This window comes from Aspergillus brasiliensis (genome assembly GCF_001889945.1).
Source record: "Aspergillus brasiliensis CBS 101740 unplaced genomic scaffold ASPBRscaffold_2, whole genome shotgun sequence".
Lineage (NCBI taxonomy): Eukaryota > Fungi > Ascomycota > Eurotiomycetes > Eurotiales > Aspergillaceae > Aspergillus > Aspergillus brasiliensis.
In genome coordinates, this window is record NW_027137443.1 from 2,103,542 (window position 1) to 2,117,752 (window position 14,211).

Sequence of the window (14,211 nt, forward strand, 5' to 3'; positions counted from 1 at the left end):
TGTGGTGGACCAAAAGTATTGGACGAGAAGAAGTATGATGAAGAGAAGAGTGAAAGGAAGAGGTTGTGGAGATATATAAGAGGTATGAAAAGGGAGGAGGGAGGAGCGCAGAGAGAAGAGAAGAGCAGACGATCTCTTTGGCGACTGAATGGGGATGCAGCAGCCAGCAGTAATTAAACATGCGGCAGGAAGATCGACGACGCGCCGCGTGTTTCTGCGCCCAAGTTCGCGCCCACCGCCTAGGTCACGTGGGGAACACCGGTCGGGCAACGCAAAGAAAGAAAGAAGCTCTCGAACGGATGAACTCCATCTTGTCGTCAGTGTCGCTGATCCACCAGCGACCTCTCGTGTCTATCGCCCGCTCCTATCTCGAACGCAGATTCTGTCTCTCCCCTGAACCTTCCCCTCCCTCCTCCTTCAACTCCGGCACCTTACCGCCCGCTTCTTCTCCCATTGTCGTGGGTCCTTCCCCCTCCCAGGAGTGAATGAATGATTCATCGCTCATTCTGGTGTCTCCCCATTGAAGACCTCAAATCAGCTAATCAAACTCAATCAGGTTCCTCCGTTGCTCACCCCCCCCTCAACTACTACCAACACCCCTTCCCCTCTTCACATATAACCCATAATATCTCTGTCGCATCAATCACACCCCGTCGGTCATGGCTGAAGAGGATGCTGAACAGGCCTTTTTCCAGGCTCAGGCTATGAATGCGGACTCTGGAGACTATAAGACCGTGGAAGAGCAGGGTGCAGATAGTTCAGATTCAGATGACTATGATCCTTCCAAATCACTGCCAGATCAGTATTCTGTTTCCTTGACAGACTCCAAACAACCGGACAATGTTCCTGATCATGATGTTACTCCTTCCAATTCCAACCCCCACGAGCAAACTACTATTACTACTACCACATCTACTCCCCTGCCTGCCCCCCCTGAATCAGACCCTAGTCAGCCAGCTGGCAATGCCTACCCTTCTGAGACACCTTCACGAGCTGAGTCCCAGACATCAGCATCGGGCCTCGCTACTGGGGCTCCGGTTCCGCCCAAGACCAGGACAATTGGGGGCTTTGTGGTCGAGGATGAGGATGAGGATGATGCGGGTGAGGCAGATTATGAGCCACCAGCTGTACTAGGTGTCGAAGACATGAATACTATACCTTCGCAACCCATTTCAGGAAATGCAAATGAAGCTACTTCTACCCCTGATGTATCATTGGATGAAGCTGCGCAGGTGTCTGCCAGCACGAAGAATGTCCCTAATAGTTCTTTCCCTGCTGCTTCTAAAAATGATGTGTCGGTGGTTTCGGGCCAGGAGTTGTACAGCGCAAGTGTTGCCCCGTCGGAACAGGCGCAGGATGGGACCTCTGTGACCCCCGAGTCGCCCTCGACCGCCAGGGGCCGCTTGCCTCACGACCGGGTTGGCATCCTGGAAGATCGCATCCAAGAAGACCCCCGTGGTGACATTCCCGCCTGGCTGGAATTGATTAACGAACACAGGAGTCGCAATAGAATTGATAACGCACGCGACGTGTATGAGCGCTTTCTGAAGGTCTTCCCTTTTTCTGTAAGTGGTATCTTTAGAAAACCTTGGGAGGCGACCAAATCGACTTACGGTTTTAGGCTGAGCAATGGGTGGCTTACGCGACAATGGAGTCCGAACTGAATGAACTCTTCCGCCTGGAGCAAATATTCAACCGGACTCTCTTGACGATTGCGGACGTGCAACTCTGGACGGTATATCTAGACTACGTTCGCCGCCGAAACCCCCTCACCACCGACACAAATGGACAAGCGAGACGGATCATTTCATCGGCCTATGAATTGGCGCTCCAGCACATCGGTATCGACAAGGATTCAGGGTCTATCTGGTCCGACTACGTCCAGTTCATCCGTTCCGGCCCAGGAAATGTGGGAGGCTCTGGTTGGCAGGACCAACAAAAGATGGACCTGCTCCGGAAAGCCTATCAACGCGCCATTGCGGTACCCACCCAGGCTGTCAATACTCTCTGGAAAGAGTATGATCAGTTCGAGATGGGCCTGAACAAGCTGACAGTAAGAATCTAACAATGCGCCTCCTGAAGTTGCTACTCTAACCATATTCTTTACTTCAAATAGGGCCGTAAGTTCCTACAGGAGCAGTCTCCGGCTTACATGACTGCGCGCAGCTCCTTCACTGAATTGCAGAACATCACCAGGGACCTCAATCGGACAACGCTGCCAAGACTACCTCCCGTTCCGGGTTCGGATGGTGATATCGAGTTCCTGCAACAGGTCGAGATCTGGAAGCGCTGGATCAGTTGGGAGAAGGGTGACCCGCTTGTCTTGAAGGAGGAAGACATGAGCGTTTTCCGGACGCGTGTGGTTTATGTCTATAAGCAAGCACTTATGGCGCTTAGGTTCCTGCCTGAGCTGTGGTTTGAAGCTGCTGAGTTCTGTTTCCACAACGACATGGAGACCGAGGGCAATGAGTTCTTGAAGCACGGAATCGACGGCAACCCTGAAAGCTGCTTGCTTGCGTTTAAGCGTGCAGACTGGCTGGAAATTAACTCTGATTCCGAGCAGGATCCCGTCAAGCGCGGCGCTAAAGTCAGGGAACCCTACGACCGACTCCTGGATTCACTCTACGAGCTGATCGCCAAAGCCCGGACTCGGGAGCAGCAAGATGTTGCTCATCTCGAAGAGACTTTCGCAAAGATGAATCCCGAGAAGCAACCAATGAAGAATGAGGACGATGATGACGACCAGAGTGAGGCGAAGGCGAGGGAGTCCGTCAAGAATGCACAGATTGATGCGGTCCGACAAGCACACGCAATTCAGATTGGCATCCTTTCCAAGACGATATCCTTTGCCTGGATTGCTCTTATGCGTGCCATGCGCCGCATCCAGGGTAAGGGCAAGCCTGGGGAGATGCCTGGCTCGAGACAGATCTTTGCGGATGCGCGCAAGCGGGGTCGCATTACTAGTGATGTCTATATTGCCAGTGCTCTCATTGAGTATCATTGCTACAAGGACCCTGCCGCGACGAAGATCTTCGAGCGTGGAGCTAAGCTGTTCCCTGAAGATGAAAACTTTGCGCTTGAATACTTGAAGCATCTCATCGACATCAACGATGTTATCAGTAGGTTTATGTTGATGGCTAGGATTTTACAGACTACCATACTGACAGACTCCAGATGCACGAGCTGTGTTCGAGATGACGGTCAGAAAGCTCGCTTCCAATCCCGAGAGCGTGCAGAAGACGAAGCCGATCTTTGCCTTCCTCCACGAGTACGAGTCGCGGTATGGTGACCTTGTGCAAGTGATCAATCTCGAAAACCGCATGCGCGAGCTGTTCCCAGAGGACCCTACTCTAGAGCAATTCGCACACCGATACTCGACCCCTGGCTTCGATCCTACCGCTGTGCGACCCATCATCTCTCCCTCTCAGACACGGCCCAAGATGGCATACCCAGCCGAGCAAGCCGCCGTGTCCCGTCATGCCACGCCTACTTCGCGGTACCAGGACGCGTCTGCGACTGACTCGCCTAAACGCCAGCTGGATGACTTCGATGACGACATGGCTCGGCCGCGCAAGTTTGTGCGTGCCGAGTCGCCCCTCAAGACGACGCAGCGACGCCAGCTGGACCAGAAGCGCACGCAGCAAACCATGGGTGGGCCATCCGGAGGCCAGTTCCGGTCGCAAGGATCACCGGCACCTCTGCCGCGCGACATTGTCTACCTTCTCAGCATTATCCCTTCCGCTTCAGCATACAACGCGGGGAAGTTCTCTCCGGAAAGGATGGTCGATCTGATTCGGAGGATCGATATGCCCAGCTCAATCTCCCAGATCCCGCTTCCCCGGGGACTGGGAGCTGGGCAGACGCCACAGTCATTTCCAGGTAGGTACACCAAAGCTACATGGTAGTTGGGTAGTGTGACTGATCATAGAGCAGGCATTTACCGTTCATGATCTGTCAATGATATAGACCCTCCGTCATGCAGCTCTCTTAAGCGCAAATAGTCATGTTTCACCTGGCGCTGTATCTGTTATTATTTGTTTTTTCTTCGCCGGTTTCGACCGCCGGTACCACCGCGGCGTGGTACTGCAGTGTATAGTTGTTGGATGTCGCTTGCATTTGATGAATCGGCGTTTTACCTTGGGTTATAGTCACGGATGAGTTTGGGCAGCTGGGCCTTGAGTGAACCATCATTATTCGAGTTTGGGAGGAATTTGTACAGGTTTAATGCCGTTCTCGCATGGCATAAGAGTTGCAGTCGACAGTTGCTTTGACGTATAATTCCCGCAGGATGAATGCATCATTATATCAACCATCAGCCTTAGTCCTCCTACAACCAAGTGAACATGAAGTAAATAACGTTGTAGTTGAAACATCCTGATTGGTCCGATCTCAGTCCCAGTCTATTCCCCATAAAGTTAGCGTAAGTCCCTCACCGCTCGGCGCGGACTTCTTTTTCTGCCGCGAAATTTAGAAGAAAATCGAAGCGCATCAGAACTTCACCAAATTTCCACCCCAATCATGGCGCCCTCCAGCTCCCCAGAACCCATCATGGACAAATCCCACGAGTCCTCCGACTCGGAGGTCGAGCAGACCGAGCTGCAATCCCGCACCCCCAAGGGAAGACGTCTCTCGGAGTCTTCCACCGACTCCTACGTTGCTCCGGCGCCGCTCCCCACTCTCTCCCGTATCAAGAAGAAGGGCGCAGATGAAGAGAAGAAGCCCGCCACATCGGAGAAAGACGAGCCTGTTCTGATCAAGGATGCTCTGGAGATTGGTCTGAATGATGCGCAGAACTCATTCGCCTCTCTCAATGTGGCGCCGTGGTTGATCGGCTCCCTCACCACCATGGCTGTTCGCAAACCAACCGCTATTCAAAAAGCATGTATTCCTGAGATTCTGAGCGGCCGGGACTGCATTGGTGGAAGCCGGACTGGTTCCGGTAAGACCATTGCCTTTTCAGTGCCTATGCTGCAGAAATGGGCGGAGGATCCCTTTGGTATCTTCGGCCTCGTCCTCACTCCAACTCGGTAAGCTACCTACCTCCAAACCCCCCAATTGCAATGCCCATCATTCAGTGTCTAACGCACTGGTTTCTAGTGAACTCGCCCTCCAAATCTACGAACAAATCAAAGCCATCTCCGCCCCTCAATGCATGAAACCCCTCCTCATCACCGGCGGCACCGACATGCGCCCACAAGCCCTGGCCCTCGCGCAACGCCCACACGTCGTGATCGCCACCCCCGGCCGTCTCGCCGACCACATCAACACCTCCGGCTCCGACACCATCCGCGGCCTGAAGCGCGTCCGCATGGTCGTTCTCGATGAAGCAGACCGTCTCCTCTCCCCGGGACACGGCAGCATGCTTCCCGACGTCGAAACCTGCCTCTCGGCCCTTCCCCCCTCCAGCGAGCGCCAAACCCTTCTCTTCACAGCAACTCTCACACCAGAAGTGCGCGCCCTGAAATCCATGCCCCGCCCATCCACAAAACCCCCAATCTTCGTCACCGAAATCTCCACCGAAAACAACGCCTCCATCCCCCCGACCCTCAAACAAACCTACCTCAAAGTCCCCATGACCCACCGCGAAGCCTTCCTCCACGTTCTCCTCTCCACGGAAGCAAACTCCTCCAAACCAGCCATCATCTTCTGCAACCACACCAAGACCGCCGACCTGCTGGAGCGCATGCTCCGCAGGCTGTCTCACCGCGTCACGTCTCTGCATAGTCTGCTGCCGCAGTCGGAGCGAAATGCCAATCTGGCGCGGTTTAGAGCGTCCGCGGCGCGGTTGCTCGTCGCGACGGATGTGGCGTCCCGTGGTTTGGATATCCCGTCGGTGAGTTTGGTTGTCAACTTCGATGTGCCGAGGAATCCGGATGATTATGTGCATCGGGTTGGTCGAACGGCGCGTGCGGGGAGACAGGGTGAGTCGGTGACGCTGGTGGGGCAGAGGGATGTGAGTCTTGTGTTGGCGATTGAGGAACGGGTGGGGAGGCAGATGGAGGAGTGGAGTGAGGAGGGCGTGAGTGTTGAGGGTAGGGTTGTTAGGACGGGTGTGTTGAAGGAGGTTGGTGAGGCCAAGAGAGAGGCTGCTGGGGAGATTGAGGAGGGGAGAGATGTGTTGGGGAGGAAGAGGAATAAGTTGAAGAAGGTGCGGTAGTTATCTGCATACTACTAGTTATACTACCTTTTTCTACCATGTATATAGTGTCGTTTGTTTACTAGCAATGGCATGTAGATTTTGACTTCGATTTTGATGTTCATATCATCTCATTGACTTTCACTTGAACCATTGACATCAGCTATGGATGAATGGTATCCAAATAGTCACGTATGTCTATCTGTCTGTATGTATGTTTTCCACCATCCACCCATCTACAACATACATGCAATGCACCCCACAATCCCATACTAATACACGCTTCTGCAAACCAAAGACACGAAGGCCACCAAGCAAGCACAAACTCCACACCGAATCCAATTTTGACGAGCGAACCCAACTCCAACTCCAAGAACCATCTAGAACCAAATGTCCAACCATAAATAAACAAACAAACAAACAGCACCACTCACGCGACCCCGGTTCCAGTCCCACTAACAACGCCCTCCCCGGTCCCCATCAGCTTCAGTAACCCATCCACCGCATCCCCCTTTTGCGATAACCGGCGCTGTCTTTCTTGCGGCCCTCCTTCTTCATCAGCTTCAGCGATTCCCATATCCTTGCCGGTCTCTGTACTTCTACGCCGCGATACCGTCGCCGGAGGACTACTCAATTGCATAGGGGAGCCGAGAGTATTTGTTCTGCGATGAGTGTGGCTGTGGTGTGTTGTTGACTTCTGGGTGGGTGTTTTCATGGGGTCGTTGTCGTCATCATATTCATCTCTGTCTCTTTGTGTAGATGTTTGTGTTTCTTGTCCCTGTTCCTTCTGTGTTGCGATGGTTCCGGTCGATAGGGGCGGGGAGGAGAGGCCAGACGCGTTTTGGGTCTCGGTTTCGTGGAGGGGGAGTTGTGTGGTGGGTTGGTAAGGGCGCGGGGTGGTCTGGTTTTGGTTTTGGAGGGAAGAGGATGTAGAGGAAGTCGGCGTAGTCATGATTCGCTGTTCTTGGGGGAGAGATAGACGAGGGTATTTGCGACTGTGGGCTTCTAGGTCGGAGAGGCGGCGATCGAGTTGGGGGTCGTGAATATGACGCATGGCGGTTTGGAGGCGCGTGCGGAGGAGGGTTGCTTTCTGGGGGGTTGTTAGTTTCTTGGGCAGTGGGGATAGAGGCATCAGGTGCGTACCTCTTGGATAAAGCGTTTACGAGTTGCTGGGTCTTCGGGGATGAGGGGTGTTGACGTTGTTGTTGATGTTTGGTCGGGGCGGGTATCTTGTTGTGGTTGGTGGTGTTGTTGTTGTTTGTTTGATTCTAGAAGCTGTGTTGGAGTCTCTGGCGTCGCGTGTGGCTGAATTGGCTTTTGTTAGTGTCAATGGACGGATTGACGCATTTTGTCGGCATAGGGTGTGTCTGGAATTATGGTGGTACATAGGTACATACCTGAGGGTCCTGCTGAACGTCATGCTGCACGTTCGGAGATGCTTCTGGCCGCGACTGGGGCTGCGCGCTGACATGGCTGATCTGGGGTTCGCTGGTGCTGTCCACCTGGTCGATAGAACGCTTCTGACCAGCAAAGAGAGGCGAAGGAAGGAGCTTCTTAGGAGAGGAGGAGGTCTCGAGGAGAGGGCGTTGTTTGAGGGGGGAGACCGAAGCGTGCCGATGGTGGGCGGGTGACAGGCACGCGTTGGCGTGCTTTTCGCCGAGGACTCGCCTACCGTCTTTGACGGGGCTGGGGTGTGATACGGACATGGTAGAGTGCATTTGAGGGTATAATATGCTCCGTAGAATAGGAGCTTTAGAGAAGTGTGGTGTCGTGGTGTAGGTAAAGTAAGAGAGAGTGTTTTGGGGGGGGAAGTTTAAGGTGAGGGTCCAGTAGAAATGGTGGTAAAGTACTAGTAGTACCAAGTCACGATGCCCACACACGCGCGCACACGTCTTCCGGGGTGGAGATCACGAGCTGGTGCAATTGGGTCCGAAAGGTTAAGAGGAAGAAAGCAAGGGAGAGAGCCAAAGTCACGGTCTGGGTCAGAAGACTCAATGGCAACAAGTTGGGGAGAAAGATGGGGGAGGACGAGGCGCGTGGTCATCCGCGTCGAGGGTTCGGTGGTTCCCCTTGCGGTGAAACTAAGTAACGTCCAGCCTCATAGCGTGTCTTCCCTTCCACGCGTCGGCCGCTTTCAACATCCACTTTTACGGCGTGGTAGTTTCTCCGGGAAAGAAGAAATGGGAACACATCTTGCATTGATTGCTATTGAGAGGTTTTTGACAATTCGGGATATTGGTGTTGCTAAAAGCTATTTCTCTACACGTGCAATCCAGGTGTTTCTGTCACTCTCGGGTTGGTTCCACTTCATCGCGATCTAGAAGAGATACAAGCAGACAGCACCCACATTCCTGAAGCCGTGCAAATGACTGGCTGCTGCACTGGGCTCCATTACTTGTTCTCCAGCAATAGCAGCTGGCTCTAATATGACCTATCGGTAGGACGATTGTTTGCCTCAGGTTTCACTGACATGCTGCGGGGATGGTTGCTGCCATTTTAGCATTGTACCACGATGGTCTTCGTCTCAGAAGACTCACTAGTCGACCATAAGCGATATTAGCAGAGCTACACTAAACGGTCAGGGAGTCATAAATTCAAAGCTTATGATCCGTGCGCCTCGTGGTCAGGGACAATGCTAGAATTGATCTAAAAGCTGTGACGCGTGCGCGATGAAGGCGAATGTCTGTGCCCCTTATAGTTAGGCTCCTGGACACTAGTTAGAAGAAGAAGACTAGACAAAGACAGTTTTAAATGATCAAAGTATTGGTGATTCTAGAAAGAAAATGTCACGCATGTTCTGTGTAGAAGCCATGCATCCATCATGCCTCATCGGAGACATATTTGGCGACGGTGCTGCTCGCGAGTGAGTATGATCACGGCTCAACGAAACTCTACCCGACCCCGATGTAAAAGTAGCTACTAGGGAAGCTGCAGTAAGACCACTAACTATGTAGACTTGTGCAATATCTTTGTATTTGTAAAATTATTAGAGCATCGTGCTCATCTCTGAGCACAACGTTTCCAGAATGTATCGATTACCGTGTTTGGTTAATGGCATGCATTTGCGGGGTAGCTGATCCGCATAAGGCTAGACCTTTACCGTATTTGGGCAGTTCTAACCAAAGTGGGACAGAAATGCAGTACACGACAGTCGTTGATTGGCTGGTAATATGCATCCTCGATTCAGCACAGGCACATTTGGGCTGGCTTTGTGATACAATGGAGAAATGTGGTTGTGCAACGCTAGCTTTCTATTATCTATCTTATCTCATTGCAGATGGGCTCTAGTACACAGCCCAACCTAAGATAACCCGTCATCGCAATCCGGTGAGTGAAGGAGAGCGGACTGTAATTGTAAACTCCGGTTCCAGTTTCCTACACATCACGTTCGAGTCAACACCATAGTCAAAGAGTCTACAAAAGCCATTGACAGAGTTCACCTAGTACTAGTAGCAGGTATACTTTGCCGGCACTCAGCTAGTTACTTAAACAGCTCATGGATACTGTCGGCATGTCCACCGAGCCAGGGCGTCAGCGCGTCTACATGTGTATCGGAAGTCTATCTGTGACATGAGTATTCGGTACCATGCCTCTTCAATGATACGAAAGAGGACTTGGTACATTTGTACATAGCTCTAGGCGTCAAGCAAATCGGAAGACAGACCCGGCTTGTAATGAAGTCATGTTGGCCAGCTGATAGTATACTAGTAACACTATCAGTTGGAAAACTGCCTTTAGTATATGAGAGAGCATACCTAATACCACTATCAATACAGCCATGTTGGACACCCTCGTCTGTGTGTTTGATATTTCAACTCTTCTACTAACCTTCCAGTATTATTTATGGTAATTTTGATAATGTGGTAGTTGTATTGTAGGATAGCAAAATTCTAAGTTAACATTCCATAAGGATGTTGAGACGTCTATTATCCCAGAATAACACTTGATATCTTTGCCTGAAAGATTTGAAATACCAGTAACAGCCTGACTTTTGTATATGCGGATCATCAATAAAGGTAAAGGGATCACAGTGTATCGAGTTGTGCTCATGGTCTTTATCTGCAACGTGGTGATCCCAAGACAAAAGATACCGCGGCTACCATTATGAAGAACCTCTGTAAGCCAACATTTGAGCCACTGAGACTACAATAACAGCAGACCATGCAACTATTAATATCTTCTACTGATGTGGTGCCTGGCAGATTAGCTTATCGTGCCGATGCGGGAATCCCCAGCTTTCCCCGCATTTTGGCTCTCGGAGACTCTGCCTTTGCTATTGAGTCCCTATGCGTTGTACAAACAACTTTAGTTCATTACTATTCTCTTGAGCCATTCTCTAAAAAGCCTGATAGTGGTCTGGGCAGTGCAATTTCACTCGCTGCCCCGACCGTGTCGATCGTTGCCCTGTCATGGAGTGATTGCATCATCAGATGCTTACTGTTCAGCTCCCCGACCTCCACCTCCGCTCCCTTTCCACTCCATCCATCACTGCTGCTTGATGGACAGCTTCCCCCATCCTATCCATCATACCCTATCCTTTGTCTGATATTCTTATCCATTACCTGTCGGTTGACTGCTCTGAACCAACCGCAATGCGCCCATCCCTTGCGGTGCTGACAGCCGCCCTTCAGGCGACCGTCGGCATTGCTTCCACCTTGACGCCGCCAGTTCTGCCTCTGATCGTGCGGAATCCCTATCTGAGCACCTGGCTCGGAAATGCCAGAGATGAACCTTGGACCAAATGGCCCATGTTCTACACTGGCGAGGAGGTGGGCCTCTCTCTGATGGCTCATGTTCCGAGCACAGGCATCGTGTACCCATTGTTGGGGAAGCCTCAGGAATCCCTGTCTGGGTAGGCATACTTGCGCAGCATCATCCCCATCCACCGTCATCCCAACTGACAGACACTGTTAGGTCGTCACAGGTAGATTTTCCGACCTACCTTGGTGCTCACTACGACGCATCTACCACCAATTTGACCTACCGCATTGATCCATCCACCTCTGCTTCCCACCCCCTGGAGATCACCGTCTCTTTCTTGTCTCCCATCACCCCTACATCGACTCTGCGGCAGTCGATCCCTGCATCATATGTCACAATCCATGTCCACGGTGAAGTAAGCGTGAATGTCTATATGGACATCAATGGAGGCTGGGTGAGCGGTGACACACGGAGTCATATCTCTTGGCAGTATGACGCGTTCGATGCGGAAGACAGTAAACCAGCTTTGCGGAGATGGCAATTCCAGAGACAGTCGGAGCTGCTTTTCTCGGAAATCCGCGATCGCGCCGAATGGGGCACCCTTCACTTCACCGCGCCCGCCGTATGTAAACCTGTCGGTAGTGTCACTCTGCTCGTTCGCTGACCCGAGCATCTAGGATGTCCAATTTCAATCTGGCGAGGCGTCGACTGTGAGGCAAACGTTCTTGACTCAAGGAGTCCTGGACAATGTCAACGATGAGGTCTTCCGTGCTATTGGAGACCGAGAGCCGGTCTTTGCATTCTCCAAGTCCTTCGTCCTCAACCGGAAAGCTGGGCCGACCAGCGCCAGCGTAACCTTTAGCATTGCCTTGATTCAAGATCCTGTCGTACAATATGCCTCTGCGCGTGGGTTGACTCTGATGCGACCTCTGTGGGAGTCGTGGTTCCCTAGCGTTGACTCGCTCCTGAACTTCCATTACCACGATTTCTCCCAAGCGAGTGCGTTGGCCTCCAACTACTCGGAGCAGTTAGCCAAGGATGCCTATCAGTCGGGAGCGCACGACTATGTTGACATTGTCGCGCTCTCTGCCCGACAGGTCATGGGAGCAACTACCTTCTCTGGAACACCTGAAGATCCTATCTTGTTTCTGAAAGAGATCTCATCCAATGGAAACTTCCAGACGATTGATGTCATCTTCCCTGCATTCCCGTTTTTCTTGTATACTAATCCGCGGTGGTTGGCCTACCTTCTGGAGCCGTTGATCGAGCACATGCTGAGTGGGCAATATCCAAACACTTACGCCATGCATGACTTGGGAACCCACTTCCCGAATGCCACTGGACACCCGGATGGGAACGATGAGTACATGCCGGTGGAGGAATGTGGTAACATCCTCATCATGGGTTTGGCTATCGTGAACTCGCTGCGTTATTCAGAAGATACGGCCGCATCATCCATCTGGTCGACACAAGGCGAGACTCCCGTACTCTCCGACGATCATCCAGGGTACTTTCCTCTGGTAAACCTTCAGGCACATGGAGGTATCGATAAGCAGGACGGAAGATGGGGTGGTGGCATACAAGGCCAACGTGAGGCAGAGAGATGGCTCCAACGCAGCTACCGTCTCTGGAAACAGTGGACTGGCTACTTGGTGGAGTTCTCTCTGGAGCCTGAGAATCAACGTAAGGTGTCACCTGAGATGATCTCGTGGCAATAGCTAACTGTCAGATAGTTTCGACGGACGATTTCGCCGGTTGGCTTGCGCTTCAAACGAACTTGGCGCTCAAAGGTATCGTCGGCATCAATGCCATGAGCAAGCTAGCTGAGGCACTTGGCAATGATGAAGACGCCTCATACTACAAGGTTAGTTGTGCAGTCAGACACACACAGAGCATTTCTCACCATCCATAATAGGACATCGCAGATACCTACATCGCCAAGTGGGAGGAGTTGGGCATGTCACGAGACCAAACACACGCGAAGCTCGCCTACGACTGGTACGGATCGTGGACCACCATCTATAACCTGTACGCCGATGCACTGCTGTGCTTCCATTTAGAGGGCACCGATACCTCTCCACACGCCTCTTTCGGCAAACAGAGACCGCTCCATCCCCACCCTCCTCACACGCACAAGACTGGCTTCGTGCCCCGGCATATCTACCAGAGACAGTCTATTTGGTACCACAATGTGCGTCAGAAGTACGGTCTTCCGCTTGACAGCCGGCACTTGTATACCAAGACCGATTGGGAGTTCTTCTCCATGGCCGTCGCCAGTGAGAACGTTCGCAGTGAGGTTCTGGAATCAGTCGCCAAATGGGTCAATGAGACGGTCACCGACCTTCCGTTCACCGATCTCCACAATACGGAGGGCCAGGGCGAGTTCCCCGGCCCGAACTTCTACGCTCGACCGGTGATCGGCGGCCACTTCGCCTTCCTGGCCCTTCAGCGCGCGTGTGGGGGCCGAGCGATGGAGGGGCTAGCCTATCTAGACGAGGGGAACAACGTGTTCTCGACCAGCACGCTGACGGACTGGAAGAAGGCCGCAGCTAAAGCTGTTGAAGAATTCCAGTCTTCGTCGGAGCCAGAGGAATCGACTGGTAAAGAGTTTGGCTATGGATCTGAGAGTCTGGAACTCTGAACGTGAACTATATATAACAATCTTCTCTCCTGAGCAGCACGTACCTCAAGGAATGGCAAGCTAGTGATTCAACTATCTAGTCTTTTGGCTAAAGACATGATACTATTCGGTGTGACAACTGACATTGGAAATATTCTCTCTCCCAAATTACCTCGTATCATCAATTGTGGATAGTAAGACCTTGTCAATCTGCAGTAATGCTAGTAACCTAGTACTACAATAGTAATCAATTAGTAGGTAAGAATCCTATTAAACTAAGCAAAACAGAGGCTTAATACCGGTTACCAAGAAATTTCTCGAGTGTGCACCTACTCCGCAGTCCACTGGAGTAGTCTAATCAATCACTGAACCCATGACTACTGCTTACTACTAGAAGTACTAGTATACCGTGTTGCTCCACCGTCCTACTACATAGTACTTCAGTTGTATCGTGTCATCCACTCCAATCTTCTCACTGGCAATAAATCAATCAAGACTTTCAGCTGATTTCATGAAATAAACCCTTACGATTGGCATCATATTAAGATACTAGTACTCTGTAACTCGGTCTGTAGTAGATTAGTCCCAGGGTTCAAGCAGCATCATTTACCTACTAGTACTAACTACGTACTTAGTATATACCAGCTAGATTATTTACTGCTTACTATATACTACTAGTGCTACACAAAAGGTGGTGTGTTTGTGTCACGGCAGAGCAGAGCCGAGCAGGATGAAGCTTCGAGTCAACTAGCTA

At 51.7% G+C, this 14,211-nt stretch overlaps 4 protein-coding genes across 4 annotated transcripts; 3 read left to right on the plus strand and 1 right to left on the minus strand.

Moving 5' to 3' along the window:
• Positions 1 to 315: 315 nt before the first annotated feature.
• Positions 316 to 4,318, plus strand: rna14 (cleavage polyadenylation factor subunit RNA14). Its single transcript, XM_067623955.1, has 6 exons — positions 316 to 458; positions 557 to 1,565; positions 1,622 to 2,053; positions 2,117 to 3,119; positions 3,175 to 3,879; positions 3,934 to 4,318. Exons 2-6 carry the CDS (start codon positions 660 to 662, stop codon positions 3,948 to 3,950), a joined length of 3,063 nt encoding a protein of 1,020 aa, XP_067483387.1. The 5' UTR covers positions 316 to 458; positions 557 to 659; the 3' UTR covers positions 3,951 to 4,318.
• A 200-nt stretch (positions 4,319 to 4,518) lies between these two features.
• On the plus strand, positions 4,519 to 6,157 carry dbp8 (ATP-dependent RNA helicase DBP8; the record flags this gene model as incomplete). The annotated part of the gene is made up of 2 exons (XM_067617063.1): positions 4,519 to 5,027; positions 5,098 to 6,157. 2 exons carry the CDS (start codon positions 4,519 to 4,521, stop codon positions 6,155 to 6,157), a joined length of 1,569 nt encoding a protein of 522 aa, XP_067483388.1.
• A 66-nt stretch (positions 6,158 to 6,223) lies between these two features.
• ASPBRDRAFT_72165 (uncharacterized protein) lies at positions 6,224 to 8,180 on the minus strand (the record flags this gene model as incomplete). The annotated part of the gene is made up of 4 exons (XM_067629154.1): positions 6,224 to 7,226; positions 7,280 to 7,441; positions 7,534 to 7,985; positions 8,015 to 8,180. 4 exons carry the CDS (start codon positions 8,178 to 8,180, stop codon positions 6,567 to 6,569), a joined length of 1,440 nt encoding a protein of 479 aa, XP_067483389.1. The 3' UTR covers positions 6,224 to 6,566.
• A 2,235-nt stretch (positions 8,181 to 10,415) lies between these two features.
• On the plus strand, positions 10,416 to 13,706 carry ASPBRDRAFT_144716 (putative glutaminase). Its single transcript, XM_067619231.1, has 5 exons — positions 10,416 to 10,988; positions 11,051 to 11,459; positions 11,515 to 12,520; positions 12,571 to 12,701; positions 12,753 to 13,706. Exons 1-5 carry the CDS (start codon positions 10,729 to 10,731, stop codon positions 13,476 to 13,478), a joined length of 2,532 nt encoding a protein of 843 aa, XP_067483390.1. The 5' UTR covers positions 10,416 to 10,728; the 3' UTR covers positions 13,479 to 13,706.
• Positions 13,707 to 14,211: the final 505 nt, after the last annotated feature.